The sequence below is a fragment of the Hydra vulgaris genome, chromosome 09 (assembly GCF_038396675.1).
Source record: "Hydra vulgaris chromosome 09, alternate assembly HydraT2T_AEP".
Taxonomy (NCBI): domain Eukaryota; kingdom Metazoa; phylum Cnidaria; class Hydrozoa; order Anthoathecata; family Hydridae; genus Hydra; species Hydra vulgaris.
The window spans coordinates 55,950,001-55,967,194 of NC_088928.1; the positions used below are offsets into that span (position 1 = coordinate 55,950,001).

The window sequence follows — 17,194 nt, forward strand, 5'->3', positions numbered from 1 at the left end:
TACACCAAAGCCCGCTATTCTCAGGTCATGAAATCTTGTATATCATCACAAAAATTAGGCTCTCGTGACTTCTGGAGAATCTTTAGTAGGGTTAATAATAAGGGCAAATCATTAATTCCACCTCTCTTGTATGGTTCAGACTTTGTCACCTCACCTAAAGACAAAGCTGAATTGTTTGCTAAAAACTTTTTATCAATATCATCACTTGATTCCACTAGTTGCGTTCTACCTGATATTGCCAACAAACAGGTTGATCCATTGCTTGGCATTCGTATCACTCCAGCTTCTGTATCAAAAGTGATTTCCTGCTTAGACTCTTCTACAGCTTGTGGCCTGGACAACATACCTGTTATTGTCTTGCAGAAGTGTTCTCCGAAGCTGTCGTCTATAACGGGTGATGCGGAATTGATCGGACAAATCCTAATTTCATTATTTGAGCATAATAATTAGTTTTTGTAGCTTATCTTTGATTTTATCACAAAAACTGATTATTATTTGAGCATAATAATTAGTTTTTGTGGTAAAATAAGGTTAAATGCAGATGAACGAGAATCTTTTCGAAAGCGACTAAAAATGTTTTTTGTAAATAAACCTAATATAAAAAAAAAAAAAATCGTAAATCATTTCAAAAGGAAGGATTTGATCAAAGTACAATATATGATAACCTAAAAAGACTTGAAACTGTTCAATCGTTTTCTGATAGAAAGCACCCTGGTCGTCCGACATCCTGGACTAGAGAAAAGAAAGCCGAATTAACGAGACTTGTCAACAATGGAAAAGGGGTCAGTCAGAGAAAAATAGGTATTAAATTCGGTGTAAATCAATCGACAATTGGTCGTCAGTTAAAAAAAATGAATATTGAATATAGAAAACGTGAAAAGACTCCAAAATACACTATAAAACAACAAATAAAGGCAAAGAAAAGAAGCAGGAAACTAGTTAACCAACTCTATAACACAAAATCGCTTCTAGTCATTGATGACAAAAAATACTTTTGTTTTGCAGGGGACAACATGCCTGGAAATTCTGGATACTACACAAACAACAAAAAGACATGCCCAGAAAGTGTTCGTTTTATAGGAAAAGAGAAATTTCCAAAAAAATTATTAATGTGGATACCAATATCTGACCGTGGTATGTCCGAGCAATTGTTTCGCACTTCCAAGGCTGTAGCGATCAATTCATCAATCTATATTAACGAATGTTTAGAAAAATGACTTCTTCCATTTATTCACAAGTATCATGGAGGTTTTAACTATTTATTTTGGCCAGATTTAGCAAGTTCTCATTATTCTAAAGATTCTCTAAATTGGATGGACCAATATGTCTATTACGTTGATAAAGAATCCAATCCCCCAAATGTGCCTCAAGCAAAACCAATTGAAAATTTTTGGGGACATTTGGCACAGAAGGTTTACGAGGGAGATTGTCAAGCTTCAACAGAGCAAGTTTTGATTGATCGCATTAAACTAAAACTACAAGAAATTGATTTAAACTTTTTACAGTCGCATATGAAAGGCGTCAGAGCAAAATTGAGATCAATTGCAGATGGTGGTGTTTTTTCATATAAAAAATAATATATTTTTATTAAAAGATAAATGCTTTATTTAAAAAAGATATAATAGTAGTTTGTTTTTTTATTTATAAATAAGTTATTGACGTTTTTATTTTGTCCGATAACTTCCGCATCACCCGTTACTCTCAAAATTATTCAACAAGTGCTTATCAGAGTCTTGCTTTCCAGCCTGCTGGAAAGCAGCATCTGTTATCCCTATTTTCAAAAATTTTGGAGAGCGATCTGATTCTTTCAACTACCATTCCATTAGTCTTCTACCTATCATAAGCAAGGTTTTTGAATCTTTAATTAACAAAAACTTAATTTCTTATCTTGAATCTAATAACTTACTTTCTGACCATCAGTATGGATTTCGATCTTCTCGTTCTACAGCTGATTTGCTAACAGTAATAAGCGATAGGTTTTATCGTGCATTAGATAATGGTGGAGAGGTTGAGGCCATCGCTCTTGACATTTCAAAAGCTTTTGATAAAGTTTGCCATACTGGTATTCTCCATAAGCTTTCTTCTTATAGTGTATCTGGCAACATCTTTAAGATTATTGAGTCCTTTCTTTCCAATCTTAGTATAAAAGTTGTTCTTGATGGACAGCACTGTACCTCTTATTCTGTAACTTCAGGGGTTCCTCAAGATTCTATCCTTGGCGCTATACTCTTTTTAATTTACATTAACGACCTTCCAGATATTCTCACATCTAAGGTGGCATTGTTTGTTGATGATACTACCATTTATTCTTGTCATGATAAGAAACCAACACTCTCTGATTGCTTAGAGGGGGCATTTGAGCTTGAAAAAGATCTCACTTCTGCTACAACATGGGGCTCACAGTGGCTGGTGAACTTCAATACAGATAAAACTCAATTTTTTTCAGCCAATCATTCAGCCATCTTCCTATAATTATGAATGGTGATGTACTCGATGAGTTATCCACTCTTCATCTTCTAGGATTAACTCTTTCTTCCGATCTTTCATGAAAACCATATATTAAATCTGTGGCAAAATTAGCATCTGCTAAGGTTGCATCTTTTTATTGAGCTCGACACTTTCTTACTTCGGATTCTATTCTCTATCTCTATAAATCTCAAATTCAGCCTTGTATGGAATAATGTTGCCATATCTGGGGCGGATCTTCTAATGATGCCCTTTCTCTTTCAGACAAGGTGCAAAAATGCATTGTAAACATAGTTGAACTTGCTCATGCAGCCAATCTCCAACCATTATCACATCGTCGTAATGTTGCTTCTCTTTCCCTTTTTTACAAATACTTTAATGGGCACTGCTCTAAAGAGCTATCGTCTCTTGTGCCATCTACTAAAATTCATTCTCGTGTTACTCATCATTCAATTAAGTCTCTCCCTTTTTCTGTGATGGTTCCTAAGTACTCCAAAAATGCTTACTCGCCTAGTTTTTTTTCTCGAACATCAGCTCTTTAGAATTTGCTTCCTTCATCTTGCTTTCCTGATTCATATAATTTGCAACCCTTTAAGTCGTCTGTCAATCGTTATCTTGCTCTACAATCTTCATCTTTTCTGTTCCAGTAACTTCCAACTTTAATTAGTTGTTGCATGCAGCCTTGTTGGAAGCAAAGATGTTTAAATATATATATATATATATATATATATATATACATACATATATATATATTTTTTTTATATATACACACACACAGAATAGATAATGTATTATCATGGTATAATAATAATAAAAAAATACTCTTGTGCGTTTAAGAGTGCTCAATATTATTAAATAATTGAGTAATATTTATTTATTTATATAAAATGAATAAAAACAACTTTTGATGGAACTCTGAGTTTCATGCCTTTTGGCAATCATCAGCCATTGTGTATTTCGTCACTTAAAAACTGTTTAAAATTTACAAATTAAAATAACAGTGGAAGGAGTTCTGACGTTACAAAAACATAACAAAACAAAAGCAAAAAGACATCAAAGGCTTTAGTCCCCGGTGTCGAATAAGGATAGTAAAAATTTCTTTGTATGCCTTTGATATTATTTACACTTTATATTATTAATACACTTTGATATTGTTGATATTATAAAACTTACTTAATAAAAGATATCAAATAATATTAAAGTGCGGGCATTCAAAGAAATTTTTACTATCCTTATTCGACACCGGGGACTAAAGCCTTTGATGTCTTTTTGTTTTTGTTTTGTTTTGTTTTTGTAACGTCAGAACTCGTTCCACTGTAATTTTAATTTGTAATTTTTAAACGATTTTTAAGTGACAAAATACACAATGGCTGATGATTGCCGAAAGGCATGAAACTCAGATTTCCATCAAATGTTGTTTTTATTTATTTTATATATATATATATATATTTATATATATATGTATGTATATATACATATATATATGTGTGTATATATATATATATATATATATATATATATATATATATATATATATATATATATATATATATATATATATATATATATATATATATGTATATATATATGTATGTATATGTATATATATATATATATATTTATATATATATGTATGTATATAACATATATATATATATGTGTATATATATATATGTATATATATATGTATGTATATATATATATATGTATGTATGTATTTATATATATGTATATGTATGTATATATTTATATATATGTATATATATGTATGTATGTGTATATATATATATAATAATAATATATATATATATATGTATATATATATATATATGTATATATATATGTATATATATATGTATATATATATATATGTATATATATATGAAATAATACTTAATCTAAACCAAACTATGTAATTAACATTTTATGTGAACAGCTGATAAATCCACCATTCAAACTCCAATAGCAGTTCGTAAACCAACTCCACCACCTTCTATATCTCAGTCCAGTTTTTCTTCAAGTTCAATAACTCCAGATATGTCATCACCAATAAGCAGCGAAGTAAAAGAAGTAAAGACAGCACCGACTCGTATTAGTGGAACTAGAAATGAAACAAAAGTAAGTTAAAAATTTGAATGATATTTATTATTGTTATCATATATTTTGTTGTGTTTTAATAAAGTTTAGTTTCATTTCTTAATCATTTTTTGATTTCCTTTTAAAGAAGTGTCTTTATATTGTATTTTTGAAACACAAATAATGCCATTATTTAAAAATAATAATGCCATTATTTTTAAATAATGCCATTATTATTTAAATGATATTTTTATTTGGCATAAAACATTAACCATCATATTTGGTGATGTTTTATTTATGGTTATGTCGAAGTTTATATATATATTATTTTTATATATGCAATTCATATAAAATTATTATTTCAATATTAGTAGTTTAAATGTAAATTTGATAGCTCTCATAAACATGTCACTTAAATGAAAGGTTCAATTTCTTTGTTTGTTTTAGGAACAGTAAAGTAGGAAATTAAGTATAACTGAAGCATGATCTAAACCTTTATATTTTGCATTTTTCATATTTCGATTTAGCTGATTTTTTTTTGAATGGTTTTAATGGGAACTGTTTCTAAACAATTCTACTATGCGGAAGGGGGTATTTAAAATAAAAGGGAAAAGTGGTTTGGTGTTTAATAAAATATTAAATACAGATATCGTTTTTAGACAAAGCCCATTATAATAAGCCCATTAGTTAGTATCAACCTATCAATTAGTTTTGTTTTATTTGGTTAATCTTATTATTTCTTTTATAAATAAATACAATATCTAGGTATTTATGAGAGTTAACACAATTCCACAAATGATATCCCACCCAGGTTGAATCCTCAAGGTTATATCCAGATTTTGGATGTAAGAGTTGCAATTTACACAAATTTCTTAGATTTTGCACAATAGTTTTTGACTAAAACCAAAGTAATTGGCTAATACAGCTTAATACTTTTTTGATTAATCTGAGACTAATTTTTATATTAGTTTTGCAGCAATTAGTATAACAAGATGATTGCTAGAAATATTACAAAACAAAGTCAAGCATTTATACAAAAAAGTTAAGCTTTCCATATGGAATCAAGAGAGACACCATATGATGTCAGGGTTAACAGCTAACATATTTAATGTTATTCATAATGTATTACATCACACAAGGAACCACAAAAAATGATTCACTAGAAATACTCAAGGAATCACACAAAAAATATTTTTACAATGACATGAATAGTTACTACTTTAAAAAGTCATATCATAGTCATAGCAAGTGCCTAGAAAAGCTGTATCTTTTATATTAAAAAGAATGTTTAAAAAAAATTAGGCTAAAATTTTTTGATTAGAACAAATTAGTAAGCGTATACCAAATTAGTAGTTCAAACATGTAACCCAGTACAATCTGCTTCATGTCCTGCTGCCTTGTAGGATACGCCTTTTTAGGCGAAGGCTAGGAGATGCCAACTCCGATTTAAAACACCCCCTGCCTTGGGGCTCCTGGTTGAGTAAAGGCTAGAGATGGTGTCTTAATAAAAATACTCATCTTGGGCAGATGTTAAATGCACCCAGCTACTGTCTTGTAGAAGGCCTCCTAGACAAAGACTTAAGAGGTAAACAGGTTCTATCTATTGACCAGTCTCGCACTTCTTCTTTATCTATTAGGCTGGCGCAGATGTACTTTTAAGACATTGTTTCCAGTTTAGGATGTTGAATGCTGGATCTTCTTGACTCAATGCATGGGTTTTGCTTGTGTCTCTGTTTTTTTGACTAGGCAACTCATTCTATTATCTCCTAATGAGGGTACAGCTCTAAAACTCAGTTTTATGGTTCTGAGGCCGGCTGGTAGTCAGGTTTCCCGAACTCTGTGGTAGCTCTCAGAGAGGCTGATTCCATCAACAGCTGAAAAATATCAAAGTATTAACAGTGCCATGTTGCGCATGGATGGTGTCCCTGTTTGTACTTTTGGTGTGCATTGCGGAGGCCACATTTGGAGCCCTTTGTTACGGCTTAGGGTTTATTAGTAGTAATGAGGCAATTGCTTGGGCTATTAAGCGGTGTTCTGAGTACTATCTATGCTTTGAGTCAAGTTCTTCAATCTAATTTAAAAATGAATAAAGTACCAAAAACTATAAAACACAAAAAACCATCATCATCACCAAGTTCTCTAAACCTATCATTCACTAATATTTGTGGTCTTCGAAGTAATTTTTCTTCTGTTGAGTCTTATCTCCTGCAAAGTTCACCAGACCTACTTGCTCTTTGTAAGACTAATTTGAGTTCGGATGTCCCATCTTGTGATCTTAGTGTTGATGGTTATCTTCCTCTAATTCGTAAAGTCTCCAATAGTCACATGCTTGGCCTCGGCATTTACATTCGTAAGAATTCACCCATTTGTCGTGAAACTAGGTTTGAATCCACAGACTATTCTTTCATGTGCTTTCGTTTAGCACCACTTCACTCTATCGCCTTTCTCTTTGTTCTATATCGCTCTCCTTCATCTCAAGACTGCACTCTTTTTGACATTATTTCTGATCATATGGCTCTAGTGTCAGTGACTCTACAGGCATTACAGCACACAACTTTTGCCTTTCTCAATCCCTAACTCAAATAGTCAACTTTCCAACTCGCTTTCCTGACAACCCGAAGCATCTAGCTTCTCTACTTGACTTATGTCTTGTTTCTGATCCTAGTCAGTGCTCAGTTTCTCCACATTCACCGTTAGGTTCCTCTGATCACAGTTTGATCTCTCTAAAACTAATATCTCATTCTTCTTCATCACCTGAATCCCCCTATTATGGAACCTCTTACAACTATAATAAAGCTGACGGGGATTTTTTCCGTGATTTTCTTCGTGATGGCTCTTGGGTAAAAATCTTTTGTCTTCCTTTCGACAAATGTGCTTCTTACATAACTTCGTGGATTCAGGCTGGCATGGAATCTTTTATTCCCTCTCGATGATTCCAGGTCAAGCCTCACTCTCCTCCATGGTTTTCCTCACACTGTGCTGCTGCAATTGCCAATTGAAACCGTTACTTCCATATTTATTAGCAAAACAATTTTCCAGAAAACAGAGGTCTGTTTATTACTGCGAGAAACAATTGTAAAAAGGTTTTATCTAACGCCAAAACCTGCTATTCTCAGGTCATGAAATCTCATCTCAAAAATTAGGCTCTCGTGACTTCTGGAGAATCTTTAATAATATCAAAAATAAGGGCAAATCTATAATTCCACCTCTCTTGTATGGTTCAGACTTTGTCACCTCATCTAAAGACAAAGCCGAATTGTTTGCTAAAAACTTTTCATCAATATCATCTCTTGGTTCCACTAGTTGCGTTCTACCTGATATTGCCAACAAACAGGTTGATCCATTGCTTGACATTCATATCACTCCAGCATCTGTATCTAAAGTGATTTCCTGCCTAGACTCTTCTACAGCTTGTGGCCCGGACAACTCACCTGTTATTGTCCTGCAGAAGTGTTCTCTGGAGCTGTCATCTATACTCTCAAAACTATTCAACAAGTGCTTATCAGAGTCTTGTTTTCTAGCCTGCTTGAAAGCGGCATCTGTTATCCCTATCTTCAAAAATTCTGGAGAGCGATCTGATTCGTTTAACTACTGTCCCATAAGTCTTCTTCCTATCATAAACAAGGTTTTTGAATCTTTAATTAACAAACACTTAATTTCTCATCTTGAATCTAATAACTTACTTTCTGACCATCAATATGGATTTCGATCTTCTCGTTCTACAGCTGATTTGCTAACAGTAATAACTGACAGGTTTTATCGTGCATTAGATGAAGGTGGATTGGTTAAGGCCATCGCTCTTGACATTTCAAAAGCTTTTGATAAAGTTTGGCATGCTGGTCTTCTCCATAAGCTTTCTTTTTATGGTGTATCCGGCAACATCTTTAAGATCATTGAATCCTTCCTTTCCAATCGTAGCATAAAAGTTGTCCTCGATGGACAACACTCTTCTTCTTATTCTGTAACTTCAGGGGTTCCTCAAGGTTCTATCCTTGGCCCTATACTCTTTTTAATTTACATTAACGATCTTCCAGATATTCTCACATCTAAGGTGGCATTGTTTGCTGATGATACTACCATTTATTCTTGTCGTGATAAGAAACCAACACCCTCTGATTGCTTGGAGGGGGCATTTGAGCTTGAAAAGGATCTCATTTCTGCTACAGCATGGGGCTCACAGTGGCTGGTGAACTTTAATTCCGATAAAACTCAATTTTTTTCAGCCAATCGTTATCGCAATAATTTAGATCTTCCTATATTTATGAATGGTGATGTACTCGATGAGTCACCTACTCTTCATCTTCTAGAATTAACTCTTCCTTCCAATCTTTCTTGGAAACCATATATCAAATCAGTTGCAAAATTAGCATCTGCTAAGGTTGCATCTATTTATCGAGCTCGTTATTTTCTTACTTCGGATTCTATTCTCTATCTCTATAAATCTCAAATCCGGCCTTGTGGAATCTGTTGCCATATCTGGGGCGGATCTTCTAATGATGCCCTTTCTCTTTTAGACAAGGTGCAAAAACGCATTGTAAACATAGTTGGACCTGCTCTTGCAGCCAACCTCCAACCATTATCACATCGTCGTAATGTTGCTTCTCTTTCTCTTTTCTACAAATACTATAATGGGCACTGCTCTAAAGAGCTAGCTTCTCTTGTGCCATCTACTAAAATTCATTCTCGTGTTATTCCTCATTCAATTAAGTATCATCCTTTCTCTGTGACTGTTCCTAAGTGCTCCAAAATCGCTTATTTGTCTAGTTTTTTTCCTCGAACATCAGTTCTTTGGAATTCGCTTCCTTTATCTTGCTTTCCTGATTCATATAATTTGCAATCTTTTAAGTCGTCCGGCAATCATTATCTTGCTCTACAATCTTCATCTTTTCTCTTTCAGTAACTTCCAACTTTAATTAGTGGCTGCTTGCAGCCTTGTTGGAAGCGAAGATGTTAAAAAAAACAGAAAAAAAACATAGTTTGTCTTCGAGCAATGCTCGTCCATTCTAGTCAGAATGTTAAGTCTAAATTTTTTTTTTTTGTTGCAATCTTCAGAATTTATCATTTATTCCCATTAAGGGCTGTTAATCATGCAAATGTAGCATGAAAATAATTGGGCAATGTTTTGCTTTTTTTTTGTTGGTAGTTTACCTGGTGTGTTACCTGTGTTGATGTAAAAGCTAGTGTGAGGTTAATTTTTTGGGAAGAGAGTAAGTATGTATAAAAGCTTTATGTTTTGTTTTTTCTTTTGCAACTTCCAATTTTAAAGTATTTTTACAATCAGTATACTAACACATCACAGAATCTTTTATTTTTTGTAAGAAATGTTTCTATTTACTATGGAAACATTTTAGTTTTATAAAGTTTACTGTTTAAATGATTTATAACTAGCAAACTTAAAAAAACTTAAAATCTTAAACTGTTAAAAAACATTAAAAAAAAACAAACTAGATTAAATGTGACTGAGCATCAATAAATTTAATAAAATTAAGAATGTTTCTATATTTCCTAATGTATTCATTGTTTCCTGATGTATTCATTGTTTCATAATGTATTTATTGTTATCAACATTTAATCTTTAATATCATGGCTTTTATTTTGCATTGATTTTTTATTTTATAATGTATTAATTTTATTAATTATTATTTTTCTATTCTATTAAAGTTATAAATTATGTATATCTATTTTTTCATTTTTAAAAAGTATTTTCATATTATTTTTATAAAATGATATTTTTAATGTAATAAAATATAATGTAAAAATTCTATTTGTAATCTAGGTTAAAATGAACCGAATGCGCCTACGAATTGCGCAAAGGTTAAAAGAAGCTCAAAATACAAATGCAATGCTAACCACATTCAATGAAGTTGATATGAGGTTAGTGGTATTAAATAGAAATATATTTTTCAAAAATAGTTAAAAAGTCAGCATATAAAGTTTATTTGTTGTTTATAAGTCTATTAAGAGTTTTATCCTTAATAAGTTTTAAAAAATATGAAACAATAATAATTTTTTGAAAATTTTGTATTTTATCCAGCCAGGTTGAAAACGCGTTAAAATTCAAAAAGAACACATCATTTAGATATGGCAACACCATTTAGTTATGACAATACCATTTAGTTATGACAACACCATTTAGATATGACAATACCATTTAATTATGGCAACACCATTTAGTTATGACAGTACCATTTAGTTATGACGACACCATTTAGTTATGGCAACACCATTTAGTTATGACAACACCATTTAATTATGACAACACCATTTAGTTATGAAGTTGCTAATCTTAATCAGAATTTATATTATGAATTTGTGTCTAAATATAGACGTTTTTTTCTTTCTATTCTTTAACTAATCAGACAAATACTTCTGTTGTCATGATGAATTATTGTTTGTTTTAAGTAAATAATTTATTTTATCAAGCATAAAAGTTCTAAATAAAGGCAACAATTTGTTGGGCGTGGTGGTGACTGTATAGTTGGATAGTTGGAATTTAGGGAGGTACGCAAGTACCTGGGTTTTAAACCTAAAATAGTTAAATACCTAATATTTAAAAATACCAGATATTTAGATCGTTACAAAAAATTAAGAGAAAAAATTTTTTAGGTCAAAATGAATCCTTGGCAACACTCCCAACTTTGGCTTTAATATTAAAATTTTTTTAGTTTTGCAAAAAAAAGTTATAACTTTTTTTTACATATATTTTATTTTACAGTTTTTAAAATGTCTTTTTTGTTACTACTTTTTATGTGTATATATATATGTATATATATATATTTTTTTATTCAGCAAAGTAATGGAAATGCGAAAAAATTACAAAGATATTTTCTTGAAAGTTCACAAATTAAAACTTGGTTTTATGTCATGTTTTTTAAAAGCATCTTCTAATGCCCTTACTCAAATGCCAATTGTTAATGCTGGTATATATTTTTTTATTTGATTAGTTGTTATATTTAGTTTTGTGTTTATCTTAAAAGAAAAAATCTTTTTTAAAAATTAAATATATTACAATGTATTCATAAAGGAGGTTTGTAAAAATAATGATTTGTGCAATTTCTTTTAATGCAACTGAAATGAAACAAACATTGAAAATGGTCATTAAAGAACTAGTCTTGTAGCACAATTGCTTTATTTTTACTTAAACTTTGTCAATCAGTTTTACTTTTACCTGAACTTTGTCAACCAGTTTTACCTTTACTTGAACTCTGTCAATCAGTTTAAATTGAACTTTTTTAATCAGTTTTACAAAGTTGCTATTTAAAACTCTCATAACCAAAATAATTTTTTTTTATAGTTTTGGTTTTTTGTTTTTTCTAGATCCTATTGAAAATATGTAGGAACAACCTGTTACTAAAAATGCTTTATACAAAAACTGTTTTCCGCCTAACAAAATACAATCATTGACCTAAAACTATTTTGAAGAGCAGTTTTACTAAAAATACAAGTTATCAGTTAGTATAATGAATTATCTTTAAGAAATACGGAATTTATTTTGATACTTTATAAAGACATTTATAAAATTTAGAAATTTTTCAAAGTTGTTTTATATTTGAAGTCAGTTTTGTCATCAGTTTAACATCTGTTTACTAATGATAGTTTTCTTGTGAGTAACTTTATTAAGAATTCAGATAGTGTATTGACAGCAAACACAGTTAATATTCATATTATTGTAAAGAAAGGGGAATGCACTACACTGATAGCAATCAAAAGATTTCTTATTTTTAAAATAAACTTTGGAGCAAGTTGTATAGATGTAAAACCTCTTTATCTTTTCACAGACATTTGATATTATTGAATATATTAAAAAAAAAGGTTTTAAATATTATTTAATCATACAGATTTTCAAAGGATGAAATATTTCATTGTCCATTTCCACAAAATGCTCTATTTTATCATGTACAGTGCTTCTAAATAAACTTGTTTGACTTGACTTCCACAAGAAAACTAGCTGTTGGATGTTTTGATCTTAATTTTCCATACACTTAATGTTTTTCCTAGTCTTTATGCCAATGATTTTCTTACATAAAAGTTCTATTAATAAAAGTCAGATACATTAGTTGCTCTGCTTGCAAATACTTAAACATTTGTTATAAATTATTATTAGTATAAATCTGAATATATGTATATATATATATTATATATATATATATATATATATATATATATATATATATATATATATATATATATATATATATATATATATATATAATTATATACGTATAGTCTTTAGAATTAAAATGTTTATGTTGTTTTTTTAGTAATTGAAGATAACTATGTGGTATATCGTGATTTTGTAGATATAAGTGTTGCTGTGGCCACGCCAAAAGTAAAATTTTTATTTCTACTATAGTGGTTACGCAGTGTTTTGTAAAGTTTCATAAAGAAATAAATTAAAAGTTATTTAAACTTGCTCAGAATAATTTTGATAAAAACTCAAGTTTTTTTTTTTTTTTCTTCATAATTTTTAATAATTTTTCTTTTTTTTGAAATCTTTCTTAATAATTTTTGGAACAAAATAGTTTAATTAGATTCGTATTTTTTTGTGTTATTTATGTCTTTTTGTGTTATGATTTCATCTTTTACATCTAATACACCCATGAATTTTTATTTTTTGCTGTTTCTGATTTTTTTTTGGTTATTTGCTGTTTCTGATATGTTTTTTTTGTTTTGTTTTGTTTGCTGTTTCTATTGCTGTTGTGTTTTATTTTTTAAATATTGATCATAAGAGTTTTTTTTACTTTTTTAAATTTATATTTAAATGCTTTTTACTTTTTTTAAACGTTTTTTTATTAAAAAAGTTTTTTTTGATTGATTGTTTTAAGGGTTTAGTTGTTCCTGTTCTTCGAGATGTAGATAAAATGAACTTTGCAGACATTGAACGTGGAATGAATTTATTGGGAGAAAAGGTATTGTTTGATTCCTTTTTATAGTGTTAGAAAATATGAAAATGAGTGAGAATAATATTAATTTTCATTATTATAGATTGTTAAAAATTGTAGAGTAACCGCTAAGACATCTTTTTAAAGATGGCTTTATTTATAAAGCTAAACCAACTGAAATAAATGGTATTAAGGTGTTCCAAAGATCAGGTAATATAGATAATCTTGCCTTTATGGCGTTTTTTACATATTTTAAAATGTCAAACAAATTAAGAGAATGACAACAGAATTTAACATCAGGAAAAAGAAAATACAACAAGAATTCCTTCAAAAACTTTTTATATTGACAAAATGTGACCAGGAGTTGTGGAAATTACCTACAATGGAAATACAGCTAGCAAAATTTATGAACTATCAGGTGATAAAACTGGATTAAACAAAAATTTAATTGAAAGGTGTAAAACCCTTTTAAAAAAATAAATACCGTCAAAAAGTTCTAGTAAACTGCAGATATTGGTAGATGTAAAAGTTCCAATTTAAATATTCAAAGATTTATAATATATAAATACAAAAATAACTAAAAGAATGATTACTTCAAAGAATAAAAAGTAAAAACTATTTAGAAACAATTCATTGGAGTTTTTAATCCTCAGGATTAAAAATATTTTTTGCTTGAAACTTAAATGAGTTTAATTATTTATTTATATTATATATTTATGTCATATTATCTTTTTTAGCATTTTTTTTTTTGAAAATAGTTCCATACCTTAGGTCCTCCAAATGCTATTGAAAACTCTTGTTTATATAATTTATGTTTAATTAATTTTTTTGGCAATTTAAATAAATTTGATTGATTTATTCTTAGGAAATACTTTTCATTTAAATTTTTTTCAAACTTACAAATAAATTTAGCTTGAGTACACTTCACTCCAGCTAATTTTATTTGTATGTTCATAAAACACTTTTTTTATGAAGATTCTTTATAAAATATGTCAATAATTCTTTAATTTATGTCAATAATTTAATTTAATTTATGTCAATAATTCTTTAATTTAGGTAGGTAGTATTAGTTAGATTTCATTTTATATTCTATTTTCATTCAATGGTTTAAATTCTAGTCAAAATAAATATATTATTATTTTTTAGAATTGAGGTTTTTATTCTTTTTAACACACTGTCTGTGTTATCTGTAAAAAGCAGTTTTTAATATTTTTTTTTTCTAGTATTTTCGTATTTTCAAATATTATGTATAGATTTACTTAGCTGTACCTTAAAATGTTTTATAATTTAAGGCACGGGATGGCACATTAGCTGTAGAAGACATGGATGGTGGTTCATTTACGATTTCGAACGGTGGTGTTTTTGGATCTTTAATGGGCACTCCAATTATTAATCCTCCTCAATCAGCAATTCTTGGAATGCATGGAATATTTGATCGACCTGTTGCTATAAATGGAAAGGTACATTTTGTTTTAATTTTGATATTATTGTTATATCTTTCTATATTAACATTTTTTGTAAAATGTAAAACTGCGACAGTTCTGAAATAGAAAGTAAGGAATGATTGCTAAGGTTCAAAGTGTTAAGGGTTTTGGGCATCAATGATTTAAAATGTTTTGGGTATCTGAGACGTTATTAGCCCTTCCCAGCAGAGTATGATTCGGTGTGTCTGCAATGGTATTTTTGTAATATGTATTAAGTGTGTACAGTTTTTAAAAAAGTGAATGATATTTTTTCTTTTGAATAGGTGGAAATTCGGCCGATGATGTATATCGCTCTAACTTATGATCACCGTTTGATTGATGGAAGGGAAGCAGTGACTTTTTTGCGTAAAATTAAACAAAACGTTGAAGACCCACAAGCAATGTTTTTAGATATTTAAATTTTTGAAGCAAGTTTTTTAGTCAGTAAATAATTTTTGAGAGTTCGGCTTAACAGAGAATTTCATTTTAAACATTAAATTAATTAGAAAACTCATGTTATTTAATCATGTTGCGCATTTGTTACTTTATACAGTATTATCTAGGCAATGTTAGAAAATCATATTAGACAGCTCTATGTTACACTTTTCAATATATTAATATATATTTTTTTGATTTGTTAATTTTTTTTAATGTACAAACTAAGTATTATTTAAAGGTGCAGAAACTTTCTAATTGTTTGTAATGCGTTGAATTAAGTTTTTGTTAACTAAGAATTATGAACCTAGGTTATTTTGATTATGTTTTTCTAAGGTTTTAGGGTATACATGTTTTTTTTTTAAAGGTTTCAGGGTAAAGACGTTTGTTGCAATATAAAAAAATATAAGCTTTTATTGAATTTAATATCTTTTATGCATTATAAATGTCAAGAGACATTGTGTTAACTTTTTTCTATATTTGATTTCCCATCAAATAAGAATTTCATGAATTCACTGACTTGTTTGTTCTTTTTTTTTTTCTGTTAACGTTTTTGTTTTAACGCCATTATTGGAAACAGTATCGTTCTGGGTTTTGATCGAGAATTGTAAGATTTCTAACTTCTGAGGATTGCGAGAAGGTTGTGAACTTTTTTTTAGTTAATCAAATAAATGCTATGTAAGTAAAGAACTTTTGAAAAGCCTTGTGATTGTTTGTGAGACATTTAACTTTTAAACTTTGAAGTGCAAGCACGTTACCTAATTGAACTAAACGATTTTACAAACACAGATATGTGGACGATGTGTAAAGTTTCACCTAAGTTACCCGCTATTCAGGTCAGATTCAAATCTATCAAAATATTTGTATTTAAAGTATCGTCAGTTTTATGATAAAATATATATTCAGTATTTAATAACAAGTATTAAATTATGATTTTATTTAATATAAAAAGGAATATTTTTATATTAGGCAAAGCCAAGTATAACAATTTTTGCTACTTAAATATAGCGGGGAAGTAAAGATAGCCGTAGCGCTTGGTTCAAAATTTTTTGAGTATTGATGCCTCTTCTGGTCATCTAAGCAATATTGGTTTAGAGTGAGGCGTGAACTCCTTTATTTGTTTAATGCTTTTGCACGATGGTCTGTGACAAGTCCGTTAAATCTTAAACTATTTTAATAACCCGGAAAATAGTATACATACTTTGTTATAAATATGTGATTTCAATTGTAATATACTATTTTTGTATAGAAAATAAAATATTGGGTAAAATTAATAAATTAAAAAATGCAACCATTCTTAACTATCATGTTTGTCGATCATATTAAAGCTTACATATTATCCAACGTGCCAGGATATTAGGGTAGAGCAGGACAAGTTTACCATAAGGGCAAAATGGTCAGGTAAAATATCTTGCAACTACGCATCGCATGACAAAACATCTAATATATGAAAGTTAGGGAATTAGAACGGTAAGAATGCGCAGCAATAGGTTGTTAGACGGTAGTCAAGTAAGATAAAGGGGTACTTTTTCTATTTTGGACCAGAGTTTTTATCTTTATGTATAAGTTAACTTATACACTATTATTATAACTTATACATTATTATATATTAACTAACGTTAGTGATACATTGCTAATAATGTTTTAATTTATAATACATGATACATAAAGTATTGCAGTAGTCTTTCTTACACAAGTATAACTCTAGTCTTACTCACATAAGTAATACTGTAGTCTTACTTACACAAGTATTAATTTAATATTAACACATTAATATCTAGTTTTGTCCTCCAATTTATTTAGTATTATTTAGTAAATATTAAACTGTCATTTAGTATTGTTCTTGTCTTTTTTAATTTCCATGTTGTATGT

At 29.4% G+C, this 17,194-nt stretch overlaps 1 protein-coding gene across 2 annotated transcripts in view; it reads left to right on the forward strand.

Moving 5' to 3' along the window:
* The window catches only part of LOC100199340 (dihydrolipoyllysine-residue succinyltransferase component of 2-oxoglutarate dehydrogenase complex, mitochondrial), a 31,773-nt gene extending 15,932 nt beyond the window's left edge, over nt 1-15,841 (forward strand). For both annotated transcript variants that reach the window (XM_065806105.1, XM_065806106.1), the window contains 7 exons: nt 4,403-4,584; nt 10,319-10,416; nt 11,332-11,462; nt 12,804-12,871; nt 13,368-13,451; nt 14,717-14,884; nt 15,172-15,841. In XM_065806105.1, the coding sequence (XP_065662177.1) occupies nt 4,403-4,584; nt 10,319-10,416; nt 11,332-11,462; nt 12,804-12,871; nt 13,368-13,451; nt 14,717-14,884; nt 15,172-15,306 (866 nt within the window). In that variant the 3' untranslated portion in view covers nt 15,307-15,841. The remainder of the gene's footprint in view (nt 1-4,402; nt 4,585-10,318; nt 10,417-11,331; nt 11,463-12,803; nt 12,872-13,367; nt 13,452-14,716; nt 14,885-15,171) is intronic.
* Nucleotides 15,842-17,194: the final 1,353 nt, after the last annotated feature.